Source organism: Callithrix jacchus, chromosome 7 (assembly GCF_049354715.1).
Source record: "Callithrix jacchus isolate 240 chromosome 7, calJac240_pri, whole genome shotgun sequence".
In the NCBI taxonomy this organism is placed as follows: domain Eukaryota; kingdom Metazoa; phylum Chordata; class Mammalia; order Primates; family Cebidae; genus Callithrix; species Callithrix jacchus.
The window spans coordinates 69,330,305-69,355,094 of record NC_133508.1 but is presented as its reverse complement, the minus strand read 5'-3'; the positions used below and the strand labels follow the sequence as shown (position 1 = coordinate 69,355,094).

The 24,790-nt window shown below is 52.8% G+C and overlaps 1 protein-coding gene across 3 annotated transcripts in view; it reads right to left on the bottom strand.

Annotated features, from left to right (window-relative positions):
* NHSL3 (NHS like 3) overlaps positions 1-24,542 on the bottom strand; it is a 32,570-nt gene extending 8,028 nt beyond the window's left edge. The window contains exon 1 of one of the 3 annotated variants that reach the window (XM_009000839.5): positions 24,231-24,542. In XM_009000839.5, the coding sequence (XP_008999087.3) occupies positions 24,231-24,456 (226 nt within the window). In that variant the 5' untranslated portion in view covers positions 24,457-24,542. Of the gene's footprint in view, positions 1-828; positions 1,010-12,443; positions 12,626-24,230 lie in introns of those variants that run through there. The other 2 variants (XM_009000840.5, XM_009000841.5) reach the window with 2 other exon arrangements.
* Between the last annotated feature and the right edge of the window lie 248 nt (positions 24,543-24,790).

The following is a 24,790-nucleotide window of genomic DNA, read 5'->3' as shown; positions in this document are numbered from 1 at the left end:
GCAGGGTCTTCAGTTCAGAAACCAGCCTTTCTTCCCCTCAGCCCATTTGTCAACAGCCAGAGCTCCTGCCCCAGGGACTTTGCAGGAATCCCACAGGTCAGAGCCAGGAGGCCCCCCAACAGATCCGACCAGACCAACGCACTAGATCCCCAGAGTTTACCCGTGGAGAAGGGGCTCAAAGGGGAAAGGCCTGGCCTAAGGTCACCCAGCAACAGGAGTCTGGCAGACCCTGAACTCAACTCCGGGTTCCCAGAGGGGACTCCTGGATCACACTTAGACTGGGGTCCCCCACCCTCAAAAGTCCAATAAACTCCGGCCCCTATGTCTTAATACAGGTCTGAAAGCCCAATTCCTAGGAGAAGGAAGAAGGAACAGGTCCCTCCCTCCAAAACTTCATTCTCAGGCCTCTAGGCAGGATTTCACTGAGCAGGCTCCCCAACTTCCAATGGCACTACTTTCCTCTCTTCTGGGCTCCCCACATCCTGTCCTCCCCTGCACACTAGGAAAAGCTAGTACATCTTGAATGGGAGGCTATACCCAGTAAAGTGCAGGTACCCCGGCAGGGACGCAAGCTTCGAGGGAGGGCTGCAGGCTTCAAGGTCAGAGACACCTGGATCCATCCTCCCATACCAGAAGCAGGGCCCAGACAAAGGCAGCAACAAAGCGACTGGACAAAAGCACAGCCGGAAGGGAGATTCTGGCCTCATTACCAGCCTCCTGCCCCCATCCCATTACTCTTGCCCAGCCTTGATCCCCCATTCTACATAAGGGTCTGGCAAAGGGTGGCTTCGCGCATCCCTCCCCTCCCCCCAAGCCACACCCACTCACCCTTCTTCTTAAACAGCCCTAGAAGCGCCGAGAGGTGGCGGCCCAGGAACACCACCATGACTGCAGGCGCCACTCGGGACGTTCCCTATCCCACCCAGCCTCTCCGGAGCAGAGCGCGGGGCGTGCCAGCACTGTGGGGATGCGAGCCCTTCCGCCCGGCCGCAGAGCGCCGGCTCCAGGCAGAGGAGGGGGAGGGGCTGCTCTCCAGGTTCTCCTCCCACCTTCACTACTGATCCCGCCCATCTGCTGACCCCACCCCTCAAATGGGGTGTAGGGGCACAGAAAGGACACTGAGGCCAGGAGTCTGTGGGTGATCTGCTCCAGCAGAGTATGGCTAGGGGGACCAAAGATACTCAAATCCAGTAGCGGATCACTCACCCTGCCCCCAAGTCCAGAGCTAAGGCAGGGGTCCCAGCTGCCAGATGGTAGGTGGAAGGGCCACCAGACTAGACTTGGCAGGGTGCCCACCTCCAAGCCTCCTGGATGGCCAGGGTAATTCCCTGGGGAAAGAGCTCAGAGCATGCAGCAGCCAGGCAGACAAGAACCCAGGGCTACTTGTGGGATGGCAAGGCTGTGGGCAGAGCACCCCGGAGGGGCAGGGGCCAGTCCCAGGACTGAAGCCAGGGAGATGCCCAGGGTAGAACCACAGTGGCTGGTGGTACAGCCCCTCATATATATGTTCAGCCCCACACTTTCCAAAGGACTTTCTTCCCACTGACAATGTGACATCAGAAGCCCAGAGCAGCACAGTGAACTCTCCAAGATCACATTTAATCTTGCAAAGGCTGGATGGACTTCAAAGCAGACCTCCTTCTCCCCTAGCCTGGGATTCTTCACATTGGCCCCAGTCTGTCAGTGGTTCTGTCCTGGATCACCAGGCAGAGAGAACAGAAATAGCCAGGAAACAGCCCATAGGTGAACGCAGTAAAAAAGTCAGGAGGGAAAGTGGAGAAGTACTGGGAAGGAAGTCAAGCCAGGTTCAAATCCAGCTCCATCACACAAGTCATGACCTCATATGAAAACAAGGCCAATAACTCCTCTTTATAAGATGGTTGTGGCTCACACCTGTAATCCCAGCAATTTGGGAGGCCCAAGCGGGAGTATCACCTGAGGTCAGGAGTTCAAGACCAGCCTGCCCAACATGGTGAAACCCCATCTCTACTAAAAATACAAAAATTAGCTGCGTGTGATGGCGGGCACCTGTAATCCCAGCTACTTGGGAGGCTAGACAAGAGAATCACTTGAACTGGGGAGGTGGAGGTTGCAGTGAGCCAAGATCGCACCACTGCACTCCATGGGTGACAGAGCAAGACTCTTTCCCCCTCAAAAAAAAAAAAAAAAAATAGCTGGGTGTGGTGGTGCATGGCTATAATCCCAGCTACTTTGGAGGCTGAGGCAGGAGAATCTCTTGAACCCAGGAGCCAGAGGTTGCAGTAAGCCAAGATCCCACCACTGCACACCAGTCTGGGTGACAGAACAATACTCCATCTCAAAAAAAAAAAAAAAAAGAGAGAGAGAAAAAGAAAAAAAAACCAGGATTGTTGTATCCATTCATTTATCAACAAACATTTATTAACCTAGTACTAGGGACTATCATTAATGGAGAACTTGTTTATCTTGTTCACCAGTTTATCCCCAGAGTATAAATCAGTGCCTGAAACATCTATGAGTTGAGTTCAATAAATACTTGATGAATACATGGATGAGGTAAACTAACAATGTAATTTTGGGTAGTGAAGACAGCAGAGCTGTGACAGGAAGGTTTGGTGGGGCCAGTGTGGAGAGTGGTTTAGTTAGGTTATCAAGAAAAGCCCTTTGGCCAGGCACCATGGCTCACACCTGTAATCCCAGCACTCTGGGAGGCCAAGGTGGGTGGATCACCTGAGGTCAGGAGTTCAAAACCAGCCTGGCTAACACAGTGAAACCCGTTTCTACTAAAAATACAAAAAATTAGCTGGGTGTGGTAGAGCATGCCTGTAATCCCAGCAACTTGGGAGACTGAGGAAGGAGAATTGCTTGAACCTGGCAGGTGGAGGTTGCAGTGAGCTGAGATCACACCATTGCCCTCCAGCCTGGGCAACAAGAGTGAAACTTCGTCTCATTAAAAAAAAAAAAAGAAGCTGGGCGCGGTGGCTCATGCCTATAATCCCAGCACTTTGGGAGGCCGAGGCGGGTGGATCACGAGGTCAAGAGATCACGACCATCCTGGTCAACAAGGTGAAACCCGGTCTCTACTAAAAATACAAAAATTAGCTGGGCACGGTGGCGCATGCCTGTAGTCCCAGCTACTCGGGAGGCTGAGGCAGGAGAATTGCTTGAATCCAGAAGGTGGAGATTGCAGTGAGCCGAGATCACGCCACTGCACTACAGCCTGGGCGACAATGGGAGACTCTGCCTCAAAAAACAATAATAATTTTTAAATAAACAGAAAAGGACATTGGAACCGAGACTTGAATACTGAGGAGCCAGTCAGGGTAGGTACTGTGGGGAGAGTCTTCTAGACAGGCTACAACAACTGTAAAGGCCTTGAGGCAGGAGTAGTGGGTTTCAGGGAACAGAGGGGAGGCCAATATGGCTGGAGGACTAAGCAATGGAAAGAATGGTAGAAGATGCAATCAGAGGAGAGCAGGTACCAGGTCAGGCTGGGGTGGGCCCCATAGGCCTTGAGGGTTTCAGCTGGGTAGTGACACTGTTAAAAAATATTCCAGTGTGTGCAGTGGCTCACGCCTGTAACCCAGCACTTTGGGAGGCTGAGGCAGGAAGATCATTTGAGGTCAGAAGTTCAAGACCAGCCTGATCTACATGGTGAAATTCTGTCTCTACTAAAAATACAAAAATGAGCCAGGCGTGATGGCATGTGCCTGTAGTCCCAGCTGCTAGGGAGGCAGAGGTAAGAGAATCGCTTGAACCTGGGAGGCAGAAGTTGCAGTAAGCCAAGATCACACCATTGTACTCCAGCCTGGGGGAGAGCGAGACTGTCTCAAAGAATATATATATATTCCAGCCTGGCACGGTGGCTCACACCTGTAATCCTAGCACTTTGGGAGGCTGAGGGAGGTAGATTACGTGAGGTCAAGAGTTCAAGACCAGCCTGGCCAATATGGCAGGTAGATCACGTGAGGTCAAGAGTTTGAGACCAGCCTGGCCAACATGGCGAACTCTGCTAAAAAAAACCACAAAACGGCCAGGCATGATGGCTCACCCCTGTAATCCCAGCACTTTGGGAGGCCAAGGTGGGCAGATAAAGAGGTCAGGAGTTCGAGACCAGCCTGGTCAACTTAGTGAAACCCTGTCTCTACTAAAAATACAAAATTAGTTGGGCATAGTGGTGCATGCCTGTAATCCCAGCTACTCAGAAGGCTGAGGCGGAGAACTGCTTGAACCCGGGAGGCGGAGGCTACGGTGAGCCAAGATCACAGCACTGCACTCCAGCCTGGGCAACAAAAGCAAAACTCTATCTCAAAAAAAAAAAGGATTCCCTGGGAGACTGAAGCAGGAGGATCTCTTGAGCCCAGGAGTTCAAGGTTATAGTGAGCTATAATCGTGCCACTGCACTACAGCCTGGGCAACACAGTAAGTCCCTGTCTCTAAAAAAAATTAAATAAATAAAAAATAAAGCTTTTAAAAAAAAAGGTTCCCCTAGTAACTCTAAAAAGCATAGCAGAGACTGCAAAAGAGAGTCTGTGAACTATATATATGTATCTGTGCAGGAGCCCACCAGCTGTGCCTGAGGACACCCCTGTTATAGCACCTTTCTCTCTGAGTCTGTAGGGAACTAAAACTTCACAGCAGCTCCCAAGTGGCGTGAGCCCCCTGCAGCTCCTTCCCCATTTGCTGCCACCCTAGCACTGGCCTCTCAAAGACTACTCAAGCACAAGCTGAGCCCTAGCTAGAAGCCCTTGCTGTCTAGAAAACTCTCCCCACAGTACCTACCCTGTTTATTTTACAATTATTATTATTTTTTGAGACAGAGTCTCCCATTGTCGCCCAGGCTGTAGTGCAGTGGCGCGATCTCGGCTCACTGCAATGTTTGATCTCCAGAGAACAAACATTTTTGGAGCTGAATAGTCACATCTACAAATCATTGAGATCTAAACAACAATCCTAAGAAGTAGATACTTATATTCCCATTTTATAGATGAGGAAATGGAGGCCAGAGGGACAAGCATTATAAAGCTGCCCTCCCTACCCTTCACCGTATAAATGGCAAAGCAGTATTCTGCCTCAGAACAACTTGAATTCAAAAGCCATGTTCCGTGCGCTTTGCCAGCTACAAACCTGATCTCCCCTCTGAAGAAGGGTCGTGGGACCCCATCATTCCTACAAATTGGAGCTTTCTTGACCACCTACCATCCTCACTCTTCCCCTCTTAAGCCAGACCCACCCACCCACCCACCCTTCTTATCAGTCTCACACAAACAGAAAAGACCAGTAGACCAACATTTGCAGGGTAATTCATGCCAGGCACCATGCCAGGTCCTGGTGGAAGGCAAAACATAGTCTCTGTCCTCATGGATCTTACAAAAGCTCTTCGAGGAAGGTACTGGAAGGTAATTTTCTAGTAACTGATCACGGGCCTGTGAAGCTGAGAGAGCCATGTGACTTCCCAAGCTCTGGCTGGCTCTAAAACTGGAGGCTTTCACCACACAGGACAGTCATCCTCGGCTACCCTCTAACCAGGGAAACTAAGGGCTGAGCTCCTGCCAAGATGGGGGTGGGGGAACACCAGCTCATCAAGGTCCCAGGCCCACAGCTGGCAGGCAGGGCCACAGCTGCAAATTCCCAGAGATCCAAGGGCTTACACTTGATAACATCTGGTTGCCCCAGCAACACCCCTCCTCCTACCCACCCACAGTCAGAGCCAGCAGCCTCTCGGAGCCACCCCAGGTCTATACACCTGTGGCTTGCTTAGGGAGGGGCTCAGCAACCTGAGTCCCAGGTGACAGGGAGGGGTACTTCACAAAAAAACTAAGGTCCAGAGAGTGGAAGGACCTTGCCCACAGCCACACTTAAGAGTCCTTGTTCCAGAGCTTTCTGCCCTAACAGTAGACAGGTACGGCCTAGAGCTGAGGCCATGAAGGAAGCACCCCACACTGCCTCCCCATCCCCAACCTGCCTGGGGGAGGAGGCTTCCTGGATCTGAGAAGACACCTTGTTCCTGGCCACGCCCCCAGCGTGCAGAGCACACCGGGAAGCACATTGCATGTTCCTCTACTCAGAGACAGTTTACCAGGGCAGGGATTCGGGCAGTGTCCCACTGGGGCCACCTCCACAGGTGGGCACTCTTGAAACCACACCCACAAAGCACACCTAAGCCACCCTGGTCCCTGCCTTCCTCACCCGTGACCGACTGCACAGACTCACACAGGGCCTGCCAAAGGTGTGTGTGGCCCCTACTCAGGGGCTTTCCTGAGCCTGGGGAAAGGGAGGAATGGCGGGAGCCCCTGCCCACCAAGGCCACGCGCATGCGCAGGCACTGTCTTGGCAGCATCCTCCATGGGGTGAGGCCTCAACCTGCCCCATTCCAGAGCAAGGGGCGGGGGTGGTGGCGCGCCCACAGCCAGGCAGGCCTGACTCAGGGGAGAGGAATGAGGGGGGAGGGCACAGCTGTCCAGGTGGCCTTGCTCAGGAGGCTGAACCCTCTGAAGCCAACCCAGACTCCAACTCCCTACTCCTGTCTGAACTACCTCTGGCCAGCCCATGAGCCAGAATTCTGGGTGTTCAGAGGCCCTTAGCCTCAACCCCTCACCATACAGGTGGACAAATGAAGGCCCTCCCCCCACCCCATTACACATTCTAGAAGCAGAACCCAAACCGAGTGTTTACAGATTTTATCTCCAAAGAGGCAAGACAAAGGAAAATGAGCATAACAAACTTTCAGGTGGAGGCCCTTCACAGTTCTCAAAACACTTTCTCTTCTGCTGTCTGGAAGAACACCTAACAGAAAAGCTAAAAGGCAGGAGTGGTTGGTTTCCTTTTCACAAGTGAGCACTAGGAGGCTCAAGGGAAAGTGACTAACTTGCTCAAGGTCACCCAGCCAGGGAGTGGCAGATCTCAAGATTTGAACCTGGGTCTCACTCCAACAACCTTAGTGTTCCTAAGTCTGAGAAAGTTAATGGGTAAGGAGGGTCGGTGGGGGGGGGGGGGGGGCCAGCCTCAATCTCTGCCCAAAGAAAAGCGGGGGCTCTGCACCCAACCTGTGCAGGAATCCCCCTCCTTCCTTCCCTTGGTGTCCAGCCCCACCCCAGCAGGGGCAGAGCAGACAGGCCGGTTCTAAGGTAAATAATGGGGGGCAGGGAGTGCCCAGAGCAGGGAGAGGAGGAGCCCATCCCACAGGGTGCCCTGGGGGAACAGGCAGTAGTGCAGGGAGGAATTAGCTATAATAATATTAATAAATATCCTAATGAGTTTCTGGGCCAGTATTTGCTCCCAGCAATGACATAATAATCCCTTTCGGCCAAGGTACAATTCTAACTTTCCATAGCCCTTTTCTTAGTTGCTTCAAGGTATGCTTATCCCCATCTTATGGATGCCAGAGAGGCAGCCACCAGAGTAAGGAGAAGAAAGAGCTGGGAATCAGGAGGTCTGGATTCCAGGCCTTGGATAAACGAATGGCCTCTCTGGGCCTCAGTCTCCTCATCTGTAAGGTGGGACTAATACCTACCTCACAGAGTGCCTGGGAACCTTAAAGAAAGCCACACAATCCAGCGTAAACCCTGACCCCAAGGGTCAGAAACTTTCCCTAGGTCACACTGCTAGTAATGGCAGAGGCAGGATATGAGCCCAACTCTGACTAGCTGCAAAATCATGTTCTCCCCATGTCAGCAGCAGCCTCCTCTCCACCCACTCCAGCTCTCTTCAAATCTCAAGTAGAGTTAAGGACCATTAAGATAAGGTCTGATAAGGAACACTTGACATCAGCTCCCTAGCTCTTTTTAGTGACACCCCTCTCTGGCAGCCCTAACCCCTCAGTTTGGGAGGGAAGGGAATTCCAGGCCCAGAGCAGATCTCACTGCCCTGGAGTGAGGAGTCCTAGGTTGGAGCTTTCATTTCCCCTGAATTGCAGCATGATCCTGAGCCAGGCACTGTGTTTTTCTGGGCCTCAGTTTCTTCATCTGGGATGTGGGAGGGTTGAAGAGATGATCTCCAAAGAGCCCTCACTATGGATGACTCTGTCCCTAGAAGGAACGAGGTCAGTGGTTCCGCTTTGAGTCAAGGCCTGGGTCAACAAGGAGATTCGCTATCTCAGATCCTTCAGATCAGAGACAACTGGACCAGCCTCTTATCTAGAAGTCCAGGGCTCCCACAAACAAGTCACCCAAGCAGTTGGTCACAAGTCTCCCCCCAAGAAATGGGAGGAGACATGAGGGGAATGAAGGAGAGAGCCTTCTCCAGCTGTGGACCCTGGACTCCAAAAGGTTAAACCTACAGGTCTACAGGCAGTGGGAGGGATGAAAAGAATTCCAGATGGTCTGACTCTAGCAGTCCCTTCCCTCAGTCTCCCCGTGTGCACAATGGGAAGAATAAATCCAACCAGAAGGAGGGCCATGTGTGTGAGCTTGACCATGCAAAACTAATGGGAACAGGAAAAGGACGGGTCTTCCTGGGCTCCCAATTCACATCCACCACCATTCCCCGACCTGCCCAGGACCAAGTGCCCAGCTAGCCTGGGAAGGGGAGAGTTGGGTGGATCCCTGAGTGCCAAGGCCAAACCCGGCAGGTTACAGTGTCTTTCCAGCAGTCAGGAGGCCTTATCTCGTACATCTTCACCCTTCTCTACCTTCCAAGGGCATTTGATCTGAGGGATCAATCCTTCCTTGAGTCTTGATTTCCCCTTCCCACCTGCTCCCTCTCTAAGCCCTTGGAGGCTTTAATGCTTAGTCCTCAACCCCTAATCCTCCCCACCGTGCTTCCTCCACTAGTCCTCTCTACATAGTCCAAATCCCCTGGGCTGTAGGCTTCTTTGCCCAGGGGACCTGCAAGCACCTCCATCATAAGATGACACCCCTCTATTCCTAAATGGATTAAGGGCACAGGCTTTGTAATGTGACAGGCTTGAGTTTGAATCCAGATTCAGCCATCTCCTTGCTGTGTGGCCTTGGGAGAATGACTTCACCTCTCTGAGCTCCAGCTTCCTCACCTCTAAAATGGGAGAACAGCCAGTCAAAGGAAAAATGAATTAACTCATGCAAAGAGGCAGCACAGGACCCTATTTTTATCTCTCCTGCCATCTCCCAGCCAAGCAGCCTCAAGCACAGAAGCCCACTCAGCTCCCTCTGGCCCTTACTCTCAACATCAGGTTAATCCCAGGTCCCATCAATTCTGCCACTTCCTCCAAAGTGTCTCTGCCACTTTCACTCCTCTCCACTCCCACAGCCCGGACCCTGTCCCCAGCCCTCACCTCATTACCTCTCCCCTGGATTACTGCAACAGTCTCTGAACCTCCACTCTCACCACCCCACCCACCCCTCAACCTGTCCTGCCTGCACCTGCCCCCAACCTAGAGCCATCTTCCTAACACACCACTTGTAGGCTCCTCCCATGCTCAAGCACCTTCACTGGCTCCCTATGGCCTGCAGACTCCTGTCCTCTCTGCCTGCCTTGTACTCTCTCCTTCCTCCTCTCACAGATGAATGAAACGGACAAATACTCAAGCTCCAATCCCCACCTCGGCCTGCCACAGCAGAGGCTGAGGCCGAGGATGATTTAGGATCTCAGCACAAGTAAAACCAAAGGTACTGAGGTTTACATTCGTAATGGAACCTCAGGAGAAGGACGCTCAACTACTTTTCCCTTCCACCTCCATGTTCAGTCTCAACTCCATCGCTTTTTTTTTTTTGAGACAGAGTCGTGTTCTTGTCACCCAGGCTGGAATGCAGTGGTTCAATCCTGGTTAGCTGCAACCTCTACTTCCTGGGTTCAAGCGATTCTCCTAACTCAGCCTCCGAGTAGCTGGGATTACAGGTGCCCACCACTGTGCCTGGCTAGTTTTTGTATTTTTAGTAGAGAGGGGGTTTCACCATGTTGGCCAAGGTGAAACTTCTGACCACAGGTGATCCACCCGCCTCAGCCTCTCAAAGTGCTGGGATTACAGGTATGAACCATTCACTTTTTTTGAGAAAGGGTCTCAAGCCCATTCACTGTTTTTAAGAAAGGGTCTCACTGTCACCCAGACTGGAGTGCAGTGGTATCATCGGCTCACCACAGCCTTGACCTCCCAGGCTCATGTGATCCCCTCACTTCAGCCTCCCAAGTTGCTGGGACCACAGGCACACATGCCACCATGTCCAACTAATGTTTTATTTTATGTAGAAATGCGGGGGGGGCGGGGGGGATCTTGCCATGTTGCCCCAAGCTGCTCTTGAACTCCAGGGCTAAAGTGATCCTCCTACAATGCTGGGATTACAGGTGTGAGCCATCTTGCCTGACCTCAACTCCATGCCTTTGCTCAAGACCATACCCCACAGCTGAAAGGAATCCCCAGTTCTCCTATTTAATGAACAATTTAGGACTAATTTCAATCCAGTGGTTACTTCAAAGACCAAATTAGGACCATCTCCTCAATTTTCTAAAGCTGATCCCAACCCAGAAGGCTTTTGATATATAGTCTAGAATATTCCTAGCCCCCACAGTTAATTTCTGTGTTGTCTTGCCATTAGTTTCTAATATTTTTCAGAACACATTAAAGCCTGAGTTGACTCATGAATTGCAGCAGGAGCTGAAAGCTCACAAGGGTTGCTGGAAGCCCCAGGCCACTTTCTCAAGGGCCAGTAGGCAAGAGACTATAAACACAGCCTTCTTATCTTCTCTCTCCCTCCTCACATATGGTCACAAGTCTGGGCCCACAGTTCCTAGGAAACCATCAGATCGGAGATGCCATCAGAGGACAGATGAAGAGCCCCAGCGCTGCCCCCTTAGTGCAGATTCTAGGAGAGACAGGTAGGCATAGACAGGACTTTCAGGACTGCTGCGGCAGGGAGAGTGCTGGAAGGTCCTGGAGATTCTCATTAACACTTAACCTTCTGAGAAATCATCAAAGAGCCTAACTGAACTTAGTTAACCCTTTTCTTACTGTCATTTTTTATTATATTACTACCTCAAACCACCAGAGGCAAATGACCTTGGACAAGTCCCTCTTTCCTGGACCTCAGTCTCTTTATCCATGAGATGGCTAGCTAGACGGTAAGGGTCCCAAGAAGTCACCTAAGGCTCCAGATTTCACAGACAGGCCCCCTGTAGGAGCCAGGGTGGTCCAGAGAAGCGAAAGGAACCTGCTCAAGGTCACCAGAGCTTATTCCGGAGGTTCATTGAGAAGAGAGGTCCCCCACTTCCCAGCCCAGGCTCTTTCCACCACCGACTCCATGGAGAGATGAGATCATCAAGCTCCGGTTCGGAATCTCTAGGAATGTGGGCCATCCTGGGAATACACCCGTGGATTCTCCCACCACGGCAGGGCCCCCTTCACCCCACCTCCTCTGGGATTCCCTCACTCCCCCAGACCAACAGGTACCCCTAGGGTGCCTGCCTATGTTGAAGACCCTTTATCTTGGGGAGGGGGAATGACTTCATCACCCTGCCCTTCCCCCATCTCTGGATTCACCAGTAAGAAAACGAGGCACTCTCGGTGGCCCCTCCTCCAGCACCCCGCGGGGATACCCTGAACTGTTGCACTTGCTGGGGGAAACAGGAATCCCATCTCCCCACACTGGGGTTGGAGGCCTTCCCCATTCCCTCCCCTCCCCCTTGGAGCCTGGAATGTGACCCGCGGAGGGATCCCGCAGCAGACGGCCAGGGCTGCGTTCCAGCTCGGTGGCTGCATTGAAAGGGGGGAGATGCGGCGGCGACCTCGGGGACCGCGGGGGACGGAAGGGAGAGCGGAGAGAAGCCGCGGTGGGGCGGGTGGGGGTAGAGAGGGAGCCAAGAAAACCAGTCCGACTCCCGATCGCGCCAGATGGAGGCGGTCCCGAGCCTCCAGCCCCGGGTTTCCAGCTTCTCCCTTCCACCTTTGTCTCCCCTCCCTCCTACAAACTTTCAGCCTTCAGCCTGTTGGGGGCTAAGATCTGGGGAATAAGCGTGTGTGTGTGTCGGAGTGCCTTAGGGTCTGCTGTGAGCCTGAGTGGGAGTCTGGTAGGCTATGCAGTTACGAACCTGTGTGTACATCTGTGTGCCTAAGACGCTGGGCAACTGTACCCACATGACCGATGTGTGTGAACGGCTGTGTGCCTGTGTCTGGATTTGTGCGTGGGTGTAGTCCGTGTGGCTGTGTAAACTGCATGCATAGGTATACATGTACCTGTGTCTCGGGCTCTGTCGTCCTACTGCGGTGGTGCGAGGGTGTGGGTGTGATGGTGTATATGCTCCTGTGTCTGCGTGTCCGTACATCTGAGTGGGTGTCGTGCGTGTGACCGTGTAAACTGCGAACATGTACGTATGCCCATCAGTGGGTATTACCGTGTACGTGTGTCTCCGTGTGCCTGTGAGGGGTGGGGTCTGCGCGGGTATTCCCGACCCCCCACACTCACACCCTCTAGGCCCCGGGAGGGGGCAGCAGCGGTGGCGACGGCCGCAGCAGGGACCCTCCTCCCTGCCTGCCCCGCCCCCACCCCGGCCCCTACCTGCGGGCCGCTTCGCCGACCGCCCGAACCGCCAGAAGCTGCGGACCCGGGGACCGCTGGGGGCCTTCCTCTTGTGGTGTGAGTTGCCCATGGCGGGCGCGGGAACTGGCGTGGGAACCCAAGAGCGGCCCAGCCAGCCAGGCCGCCGGGCCCGCAGCCCCGGGAGGGAGGCAGCGAGACTCGCGGGCTGGCACCGCGGGCGCCCCCAGCCCCAGCTCGACCACGCCCCCGAGCTCTGCGGCCAATGGCCAGGCCGGGGGTGGGGCCGGATGAGGGGCGGGGCCTGGCGCGCATCCCGTCGGCTCCGCCCCTCCCGGGACCTGGGAGACCTGCTGAGCCGCCCAGCCTAGAACGCTCATGGAAAGGCCTGGCCGGTCCAGGCGGGGCAGGAGCGTTGCCCGCTCTCTCAGCCCAGAGGCTACCTACAGCTCTGAGGAGTGCAAGGGAGCTGGGAGAAGACGGGTCTGAAGCCCTGCTGCCGCTAGAGCCCACCAGTCACCTCCCCATGAGTGTCACGTGCCTGCGTGTACAAATGTATCGAACTGACTGTATTTCTGTAGTTATGATGTTCAAAATAATAGTAGCACCCTTTTACTTAGTGTTTACTATGTGCCAGGGTCTGTGCTGCTTTCATGCATTACTTCATTTTGTCCACAATACAATTGTGTAAGGTAGGTACTTTTTTTGTTTGTTTTTTTTTTTTTTTTTTGGAGACAGAGGCTTGCTCTGTCGCCCAGGTTGGGGTGCAGTGGCGCAATCTCAGCTCACTGCAACCTCTGCCTCCCAGGTTCAAGCGATTCTCCTGCCTCAGCCTCATAAGTAGCTAAGATTACAGATGCACTCCACCATACCCAGCTAATTTTTGTATTTTTAGTAGAGACGGGGTTTTGCCATGTTGTCCAGGCTGGTCTCGAACTCCTGACCTCAAGTGATCCACCCACCTCAGCCTCTAAAAGTTCTGGGATTACAGATGTAATGTAAGTCACCATGCCAGGCCTAGGTAGGTACTTTTATCATACCCATTTTACAGATAGGGAAATTGAAGTTCCTTGAAGTCAACTGACTGGCCCAAAGTCAAACAGCATTAAGCTACAGAGCCAGGACTCAGACCCAGACTGTGATACCCACTGCTCCATGCTACCACCTCTCCTGCTTATCTGTGTCTCTGCCTGACCTTGAAGGCAAGCATGTAATTGAACATTTGCAATTGAGTCCTTGAGTGTGGCTGTGTAGTTGTGTATCTGTGACCCTGAACATGTGGGTTCCTCTCTTTAGAGTTCATCTCTGTATGAGCTGTATCCATATAATTGAGTCTGTTTTCATGTCTGGATGAATGCTTTTGTGTATTTCACTATGTAATTGTGACGATCACTGATTTTTGTGTATTTGAGTAATAATTGGCCTATGTGCATGGGTAAATATGTTTATCTTTTTTTTTTTTTTTTTTTCTGAGACAGAGTCTCACTCTGTTGCCCAGGCTGGAGTGCAGTAGCGCCATCTTCACTCAGTACAACCTCCACCTCCCAGGTTTAAGAGATTTTCCTGCCTCAGCCTCCCAAGTAGCTGGGATTATAGGTGCATGCCACCACACCCAGCTAATTTTTATATTTTTAGTATCATGGAGTTTCACCATCTTGGCCAAAGGTCTTGAACTCCTGATCTCAGGTGATCCACCCACCTCGGTCTCCCAAAGTGCTGGGATTATAGGCGTTAGCCACCGTGCCCAACCAAATATGTTTATCTCTAAGACTGTAATTACAGCTGGGTGCAGTGGCTCATGCCTATAGCCCCAGCACTTTGGGAGGCTGAGGTGGGAGGATCTCTTGAGTACAGCCATGCAAGACCAGCCTGGGCCGGGCACGGTGGCTCAAGCCTCTAATCTCAGCACCTTGGGAGGCCGAGGCGGGTGGATCACAAGGTCAAGAGATCGAGACCATCCTCGTCAACATGGTGAAACCCCGTCTCTACTAAAGATACAAAAAATTAGCTGGGCACGGTGGCGCATGCCTGTAATCCCAGCTACTCAGGAGGCTGAGGCAGGAGAATTGCCTGAACCCAGGAGGCGGAGGTTGCAGTGAGCTGAGATCGAGCCACTGCACTCCACCTGGGTAACAAGAGCAAAACTCTGTCTCAAAAAAAAAAAAAAGACCAGCCTGGGCAACATAGTGAAACCCCATTACCTACAAAAAAAAAAAAAAAACGAAATTAGCCAGGCTTGGTGGTTCGCGCCTGTAGTCCCAGCTGCTCTGGTGGCTGAGGTGGGAGGATTGCTTAAAGCCAGGAGGTCAAGGCTGCAGTGAGCAGAGATTGCACCACTGCACTCCCAGCCTAGACAACAGAGAGAACCTATCAAAAAAAAAAAAAGGACTGTAATTACATGTGCTTTTGTGTGCCTGTATGGCTGTGCAATTGTGTTTATTAAGTATGTGCCCATATCTACAGTTGGTTGTGTATGGGACATGCAGGCACAAAGATATGGGTATGTGAAACCAGCCACATCTGTGCCTGCCTCTGTGGAGCTGAGTGACCCTCACGCATCTCCCCTTATACTAACTTTAGTTTTTCTTTTCTTTTTCTTTCCAGTGATATTCTTTGCTATAACCTTAGTTTTTCAAAGCTCAAGCCAAGTCTTACCTCTTCTAGAAGCCTTCTAGGCTGGGCATGGTTGCTTATTCAGATAATCACAGAATTTTGGAAGGCCAAGGCAGGAAGATCACTTTAGCCCAGGAGTTCAAGACCAGCCTGGGCTACAGAGAGAGACCCTTATCTCTACAAAAAAAATTGTTAAGGGCCAGGTGCTGTGACTCATGCCTATAATCCCAACACTTTGGGAGGCCAAGGTAGGTGGATCACTTGAGGTCAAGAGTTCAAGGCCAGCCTGGCCATCACAGCAAAACCCCATCTCCACTAAAAAAATGAATAAATAATTAGCAGCTGGGCGTGGTGGTGGGTGCCTGTAGTCCCAGCTATTTGGGAAGCTGACGCAGGAGAATCCCTCGAACCTAGGAGGCAGAGGTTGCAGTGAGCTGAGATCAGGCCACTGTACTCCAGACTGGGCCACAGAATGGAAAAAAAAGAAAAGAAAGAGAAAGAGGTAAAAGCCTTCTTCTAGGCTGCCTGGGGCTCCCACCTTTGTCTTCCCCACAGGTGTCCTGTGTCAAGGGCTTAAGCCTGTAATCCCAGCACTTTGGGAGGCCGAGGCGGGTGGATCACGAGGGATCGAGACCATCCTGGTCAACATGGTGAAACCCCGTCTCTACTAAAAATACAAAAAAATTAGCTGGGCACGGTGGCGCATGCCTGTAATCCCAGCTACTCAGGAGGCTGAGGCAGAAGAATTGCCTGAACCCAGGCAATTCACGCCATTGCACTCCAGCCTGGGTAACAAGAGCAAAGCTCCGTCTCAATTAAAAATAAATAAATAAATAAATAAAAAGACATAGTTTCCTCAAGAGCAGTGATTGTGTAACTCCTCTTAGTAACCCCAGGCTCAGCACACAGTAGGTGCACCTATGTGTTTAATAGAAACTGGTGGAGGTGGAGATGGTGGGGCTTGTAGATTAGCTGTAGTAGCAACAGTGATGCTTGCATACTGATGGAGGTGGTGATGATAGTGCATAAATACTTTCACTGCAAACGCAGTGCTTGCTCCAGGATCTGGTGGGAGGAGTACTACCCACTGCCAAGAACATAGGAGAGGCTAGGCTAGGACTGGTGGGAAGAAGTAGGTGGTATGGAAGACACATGGACCAGAACTCCAGGAACCACAAGAGTGAGCTGGAATGCCTCGTGACCCTCTTAGAAAATGGTGGGGAAAGCCAAGTGCGGTGGCTCATGCCTATAATCCCAATACTTTGGGAGGCCGAGGCGGGCGGACCACCTGAGGTCAGGAGTTCAAGACCAGCCTGACTAACATGGAGAAACCCCATCTCTACTAAAAATACGAAATTAGCTGGACGTGGTGGTGCATGCCGGTAATCCCAGCTATTTGGGAGGCTGAGGCAGGAGAAATGCTTGAACCCAGGAGGCGGAGGTTGCGATGAGCCGAGATCATGCCATTGCACTCCAGCCTGGGTAACAAGAGCAAAACTCCTCCTCAGAAAAAAAAAAAAAGAAAATGGTGGGGAAGACCTCACCTAGCTAGACTTGGAAAGGGGGGTGTCCTAAGCAGACAGGAGGCCTCACTTAGTAATCTCTCTACCAGGAGCCTGCTGAGAATCACGTACTTTGCTGCACGATTCAGGGTTTAAATCCTCTGTGGGCTGAGCTGTCTCCGTCTCCCCTTCCATGCCAAGCACAGAGCTGGGCACCCTGCGAGTGGGGCTGACAGTCCTTTAACAAATCGGCCCCACAGAACAGTGGAGCACAAGGGCATAAACTACAGTGGGGTATAACTAACGCTAGGGGAGGCGGACAGAGATGTCACTCCTCCTACCCAAGGAAGCTGCAGGAACTTGGCTGCCTTCCCCAAGTCTGCAAACCGGCTGGAGGTGGCCTTGGGGTCTGCACAAGGAAGGTGTGTGGCCCTGCTCCTCCAACCCTGCTATGTTCACTGTGGCCCAAATAACATACAATGCCTCCTCTTATTCGTTTTCTTTAGCATGTGACAGGCCATGAGCAGCTGAGATAGCTTTGAGCGTCTGAAGAGAGAGGGATTTCCAAGGAGCAGGTGCTGAGGGGAGACTCTCACTCTGCCTTCTGCTGACAAGAGAATGCAGATTTTGGGGGCCACAGGGCTTGGCCACCCCAGTTCAGCCCTTGCTAGGAGTCCTGCAGGGAGGTAATAGTGGGGGGGAGAGCACACTAATTGAGAGCCCCTTTCAGGCCCAAGGGGAATTTCCAAGAGAAGGGTGAGGGAAAGACAGCTGGAAGGAGCCCCTGAAGGTGTCAAGGGGAGGGGAGGGCAGGGGAGAGTCCCTTGGCCTCACTTCCTTCTCAGCTCTTCCCACCCCTGGCAGAGGCACCTCTCTGGGATGGGATTTTCCATTTGAGGTCTGAAGAAAGGAGTGAGGAAGCTGAAGTCCTGGCATGTGTGGGCTCCTCTTCTGCCTCTGCCTCTGACACTAGATGGCCATGTGACCTTGGGCAAGTCACTTCCTCCTCTGGGCCTCAGCTGCCTGGCCTGTATGTGCCATGAGAGCTCCCTATGACATCTTGGGCCATCAGCTCCAAGAGTCTAGGATCCAGAGATGCCCATGTCTGGGGGCCCATACTGGAGCATTACCTATCACCCAAGGCCACTTAGCCAGGCCTTGTGCTGGCCAGGGCAGAGGGAAGAGTCAGTCAACCCAGTCTCTGTCCTTGTGAATACTCAAAGGAGTACAGCAATCCCTGGACCCCACAGAACCCCAGATAACCAGCTGGTCCCAAGCCCCTAGCAGGTGCCTTGCCTGCACCACAAACCCTTCAATCCCAGCTTACTTTCATACTTCCATTTTAGCTCAAGTGCCACCACCCTGGGGAAGGCATCCTTGACCTCCCCCAGAAATTGCTGTGCTTCCCCTTGTCACAGTTTTTAACCATTAACTGCTTGTTCCGTGTAGTATTTCCCCCCCCTACACACACATTCGTTGTGAGGTTCATGGCCCAGGTCTTTGTCTCTCTTATTCATCCCCAGGACAGTGCCTGGTACATAACAGTTACACAGGAAATATTTGTGAAATGAATGAGTGAGATACCCTCTCCCATCTGGACCCTAGGAAGAAAATGTCCATCCTTTCACAGGGGTTTGGGGGAGACAGAGCAGCCACCCTGCCACGCTCTTTATTTTTTACATTTCTGGGAAGCCAAAATGTCACATTCTTATTGAGAAACCCCAGATTCCAGCCGGGCTCGGTGGCTCATGCCTGTAATCCAAGCACTTTGGAGGCCAAGGCAGGCGGATCACCTGAGGTCAGGAGTTCAAGACCAGCCTAACCAACATGGTGAAACCCTGTCTTTAAAAAGGAAAAAAAAAAAAGAGAGAGAGAGAGAGAGAAACCCCAGATTCCTCTGGGGAAACCACTCCCCTATTGGATGTATCTTATAGCAGAGAGAACTCAGCCTCTATTACATTAGTCCAGGCCCCAAGTAAGGACACTGAGGTGCCCTTTACCCAAGAAGAAAGTGGCCGGAAAAGCATATTTTGTCCAACCCCAACTCTCTTAAGCATCTTGCTCTAGGGTTTGGGGGCAATAACTTCCCCTGGGAATATGACAGAGATGACACTGACATGAGGCCTTGAGGGCTGAATAGGAAGGAGTTCACTGGTAGCAAAGTGAAGGGGAGCACATCCCAGACACAAGCAGCAGCGTGGGAGCTGACACAGAAGGGGAAAACACATAGAGTGTTTACTGAAGGGCAAATAGATACCCATCCTGACCTCAGAAGGGCAAGGTGCCCAGGACCCCAGAGACTTTGGACTCTCACTTTGCTTTAGAGCTATCTAGGCCCCTTCCTCAGCAGGGAGAAATGGCATTGTTCATACTGGACTCTCCTTACCCACCTTCCTTTTGAGTTTCACTCTGTCGCCCAGGCTGGAGTTCAGTGGCATGATCTTGGCTCACTGCAGCCTCTGCCTCCTGGGTTCAAGTGATTCTCCTGCCTCAGCCTCCCAAGTAGCTGGGATTACAGGCACCTGCCACTATGCTCGGCTAAATTTTGTTTTTTTTTAGTAGAGACAGGGTTTCACCATGTTGGCCAGGCTGGTCTCAAACTCCTGACCTCAAGTGATCCATCCGCCTCAGCCTCCCAAAGTGCTGGGATTATAGGTATCAGCCACCACGCCCAGCCACCTTATCCACCTTCCTATGACATCCAGGCCACTGGGTCTCAGTGTCTTATCTGGCTAGTGGGAGGTCAGCTCTCCTTTCCTGGACAGAGCTCCCATCCCCATGCCTAGCCCCCAGCCCTTACAGGCTTGCTCCCTCAGCGCATTCTCAAACCCACAGAATCCTAGAACTAACAAGAGTCTCAGAGGCCATTAAACCCCATTTTTGTCAAGGCAGGGCATGTCTGGTCCCAAGAGGGGCTTACCCAAGATCATACAGCAGAGCAGAACTCAAACTCAGGGTTCTTTCCACAACTCCATGCCATCCAAGGACAGTCCTCCCTGAGTGGCCAGAGGGAACTTGGAGAGGCCACAGTGAACTCACTGGAGTTAGCGTGGGGCTAAGTCTCCTAGGCCTGGGAGGATGGCTCTCAAATTCTCAGTATCAGAGCCACGCCCACTCCCACCCCTTAGCCACTGCCCACTGCACAAGATAAACCCTCAGGACTACATACCCCTTTCCCTAAAACTGGTTTTGTCTAAGACTCTGGAGAGGTTACCCCCTCCAGAGTCAGAGTCAGAAACACAGACATCATCTGGATCACAAGGTCAGGAGTTCAAGACCAGCCTGTCCAATAACAGTGAAACCCATCTCTACTAAAAAAAATACAAAAAAAAAGGTAGCCAGGTGCGGTGGCCCACGCCTGTATTCCCAGCTACCTGGGAGGCTAAGGCAGGAGAATCACCTGAACCAGGGAGGCGGCGGTTGCAGTGAGCTGAGACTGTGCCACTGCAGTCCAGCCTAGATGACAGAGTGAGACTCCATCTTAAAAAAAAAAAAAAAACCCACACAGCCATCCAAAATAATTTTGATTTTTGTAGAGTGTAGCCTCTGGAGGCAGACTGAGTGGCTCCATCTTTGTGATGCTGTGAACCTCACTTCCACATAGATGGAAGGGACCTTACCTGCCTGTTCCTCCTGCATTCTTATCACCTTCAGTGCCTAACACTAAAGAATATGTCTTCTTCAAATAAATGAAGCTGAGTGACCTTGGGCTACTTACTCTCATTCCTTTTTCTTACCTACAAATGGTGATAACTGTGCACCTCCCAAGTTGCTGTAAAAACCAGGCAAGACTTTGATGAAAATGCCTGGCCAGGGTAAACATAGCATGTAGCAGCTTCCTGTTACTTCTCTTCTCATTCCGATTAGCGAGGACCCTACTCTCCTTCCATAGGCTGCTCGCCTCCTCCAGAAAGCCTCTCCTGATTATCTGCTGGGCTCCAGTCCTGGCATCTATCCCAGAAACACTTCCTACCCACACACTTGTCTAGAGTCCAGGTGGTATTTCTGGAAGATATGGATTCCTGTTTGTTTTTGTTTTTTTGACGTTTTCTTATGTCTGAGTCCTCCGGTAGGAAAAAGTGAGACTTTACCCTCTGTGAATCCCCCTCAATAATAATCATCATCATCACGAGCATCTGACGCTGTTTTCCAAACATGGATCAGGATGAACTTGGCTAATGCCCAAGTCCTCAGCAGCATAGCAGCAGCAGAACCTGCTTCCAACTGCACCTTGATCCACAGTTCACAACACGCTTGCATGTCTGTTAGCTCATTTGATCCTGAAAAGGCCCTTATAAAGCCAGGATTTATTATCCCTATTTTACAGATAAGGAAACTGAGGCTTGGAGGGGTGAATAACCTGTCAGCATCATGTAGCTTCAGAGGAGCAGACCAGGGCAGCAGAGTTGTTCTTAAGCCTCGGAGACCATTCCTTCCAGACTGGGTACTTAGAGCTCAGGTAACTAAACTTATAAACACAGTCATAGCAATCCCTTGCGTTTCTATGGCAGCTTCTCTTTAATTTTCTTTTTTTTTTTTTTTAAAGTCTCACTTGGTTGCCCAGAGTGGAGTGCAGTGGCGCAATCTCGGCTCACTGCAACCTCCGCCTCCTGGGTTCAAGCAATTCTCCTGCCTCAGCCTCCCGAGTAGCTAGGACTACAAGCACATGCCACCACACCCGGCTGATTTTTTGTATTTTAGTAGAGATGGGGTTTCACTGTGCTGCCCAGGCAGGTCTTGACCTCCTGAGTTCAAGGAATCTGCCTGCCTTGGCCTCCCAAAGTGCTGGGATTATAGGCATGAGTCATCACACCCAGCCTTATTGTGTGTGTGTGTGTGTGTGTGTGTGTGTGTGTGTGTGTATACACTCTTTTTTTTTGAGATGGAATCTTGCTTTGTTGCCCAGCCTGGAGTACAGTGGTGTGATCTTGGCTCACTGCAACCTCTGCCTCCCAGGTTCAAGCCATTCTACTGCCTCAGCCTCCCCGAGTAGCCAGAACTACAGGCGCATGCCACCATGCCCAGCTAATTTTGTACTTTGTAGACAGAGGATTTCACCATATTGGCCAGGCTGGTCTCGAACTCCTGACTTCATGATCCGCCCGCCTCGGCCTACCAAAGTGCTGGGATTACAGGCATGAACCACCATACCTGGCCAATTTTCATATGCTCTCTTGTGAGAATCTTGGTGAGACATAAAGGTCACAGCCCCATCAAGGCAATGTCCAGCCAGAGGATTCCCCCTTTCTTTTCCATAAGACGGTAGTAGAGTTCAGGGAGCCCAAAGAGAAGTTGCTTTTCCTGTGTCATGAGGCTTGCTAGCAGCTGGGCCAGGATTTAAACTCTCATTGGCCTGACTCTGATACTCTCCCCACTCTATTAAGTTTCCTCACTTCTCTCTGGGCCATTTCCTATCTGTAAAGTGAGTTGGACGAGAAGATCTTCAAGCCTTACCTGCTGCTCTATGTCCTTGGGAGAATCATGAAAACAGTCTCCATTTCTGAGGCAGGTGATTTGAGTTTAAATCCTAGTTTGGTCAAGTCAGTCACTCGCTGTCCCTGACCCTCCATTTTTTCATCTGCAAGTGAGATCTTGACACATTCAGACTAATCAATAAATGTTAGACTTCCTCTCTTCTAAGTCTGTGCAGGGTAGTGAGGTCAGCAAGGGAGTCGTGGAAGATTGGTGCTCAAAATTCCATGGCAAGCTCAGTTTTTCCATCTTACAGCAGGAGAGTCAGATTAGAGAAATCAAGACCTGCATCTCACAGGTCTTCGAGCCAGAGATTGGAATGGAGGAGATAAGGATCTCCTCAGCAAAGACCCCTGACCTCCCAAGGAACCTCCTGTGTATCCCTTCTCACCTCTCCCAATCTCCATTCTGAACATTCTCCCTGAAAGAGTTAAGACTTCTTAAGGCTTCCCCTTCCTAGCCAGCGTTGCCAGTGGAGATTAGAGGGATCAGATTCATTTCTCTTAATAAACAGAAAAGAAGTTGGGCCAGGCAGGTGACAAGGAAACAATTGCAATAATAGAAGGCTGAAGTAAAAGGGAACAGGACTTCCTCCGGTTGTACCTGGGGCCAACTCCGGACCTGGGGAAACAACAGCCAGGGGCAAGGAGGTGTTGCCCATGCTGACATGCTGCCCAGAAAGCCCAGAGCCACCTGATACCAGACACAAGGCAAGAGGGAGGCCTGGACACTGACCCAATGACCCCAAACCCAGGCTGTTGGAGCAGTGACCTACAGGCTCAGCTTTTCCAGCCCCCTGCCTCCCAGGCTGGTCTCACAGAGGAAAAGATCTATTGCCCTGGAGCAGACACTGTTGTTAGTCCACTAGCCTTCTGCCTGCGAATTCTGACAGTTTGACCACAATCCATCCTGCTGCAATGCCCTCTTGAATGAGATGGGGATGACTTCAGACTGAATCCCAGTGGGGCAGTCCTGGGGAGACTCCATGTCCTGTTAGGACTGCAGAGCCTCTGGAAACACCCCTCACCCAAATCCAATCCTCCCTCAGGGTCTGGCCCAGTCATCCCAGCCCCAGCACCCTCACTTCTATTTGTGGCTGGGCTGCAGGGAAGCAGGGCCCTTATCCAAAAGGAAGATCAGGCCGGATACAATCACACAGGAAGCTTTCCACACTCTTCCTAACCCCTAAAGTGTTCCTTCTAACTCTCCCAGAAGAGGTGGTTAAAGGACACTGGGAGGGTAAACACAGGCAGAATGGGATGGGCCCACACACCCGGCCATTTCCTCACCTCCAGCACTGCAGCAGCAGTCTAGGAAAGGTGGACTTCCGACGATGGCAAACCCATGGGAGCTCCACCCTCTGCAAAGACTCAAGCCCTCCCCACCAAAAGGAAGACAGAAACAGGGAAAATGAGGAAAGGCCCACGAAAGAAGCTGAAAGCGACCTCAGCAGGATGGGCCAGGTGGGCTTCCCCTCCTTTCAGGTTGCCCATCCAGGTCAGAGGAGGAGCCCAGGGGCTGTTGTATTTTCAGTACCCACCCCAACGCAGGTACAGCCTCTCTACTGAGCTTGGGCCTCAGTTTCTCCCATCTGTAAGCACATTTCCAACACTGGCATGTTTCTACCAGGGCTGGAAGGAGTGATGGGGTGGGGTGGGTTGGTTCACCTTGGTGAGCTCACCACCCCAGGAAGTGATATTTGTGGTCTGGCCCAGGTGAGCCTGAGGGAGGCCAGGTGGGAAAAGCCAGCACTGTTAAGAAACCAAGGCAGGACACACTGCGCTCCATCATGCTGGGTCCTTTGCAGGGCTGGAACTCTATGAGTGCGGTTGACCTTCCAGGCCCGGAGGGTCCCCACCAGAGACCCAAGGCCACCTGTCTCTCATTGGCCACAGGCCAGCGTTAAGTCTCTGACCCCCTGACTCAGCAGAGGGCAGAACCTGGGTGAGCCTGGGGGAGGAGGAATCGCCTCACCGCCCTGGAGTTGGGCTGCCAGCACTTCCTGCTCTGCCAGGGGATCCCTGCCCCGGCCGGGGGTCGCCTCCCCTCAGAGCAGGGCCTGACCGGGTCTGGAAAGTGCGGAGGGCAGCGCAGGTGGAGGTGCTCGGACTCAGCCCTGTCCTCACCCCCTCCAACACGCCGCGCGCGGACCCCCGGCAGAGCCCCCGCGTCCGCACCCTCGGCGCCGCCCCGCGCTCAGCCCAAGTGCCGATCGCCTTACCTCGGCCTTTGCCCTTGGCCCTCTTGGCCTTATCCTCCGCCTTCTTGGCCCGGGGGGCGGGCGGTTCAGTGCCCTCGGCCCCCGCCGCCTTCTTCTTGCGCCGCTTGCCCCGCAGCCAGCTGAAAGCACGGCGGAGGCCGGAGCGGGACTTCTTCCTGCGCGGGGGACCGCCCGGGTTCCCCGGCTCCTCGGCCGCAGGTGCGGCTGGGGGCGCGCGGGCCGCCATGGCGGGCGGGCAGCGGGTCAGGCCCCCTGCGGCGCGGCGCCCATGCCGGAGGCGGCCGCCGGGGACGCGCGCCCGGAGAAAAGTTTGGGCGGCGGAGGCCGAGCGGGCGCGGAGAGCGGGCGGCGGGAGCGGCGCGGGAGGGGCCGGCCGGGCGGCGGGCGGGGCGGAGGCTGGCGGGGAGGGAAGGAGCGGGGCGGGAGCGGCCGCGGGGCGGGAGCGGCGCTGCCTGATGGCCCCTCCCCGCCTCCCCCAGGCCGGGCAGAGGGCGAGGTCCGGTCCCGAGAGGAGGATCCCGGGAGCCAGGGGTCTTGCCCCCTACCGGGGCCCGAGAGGG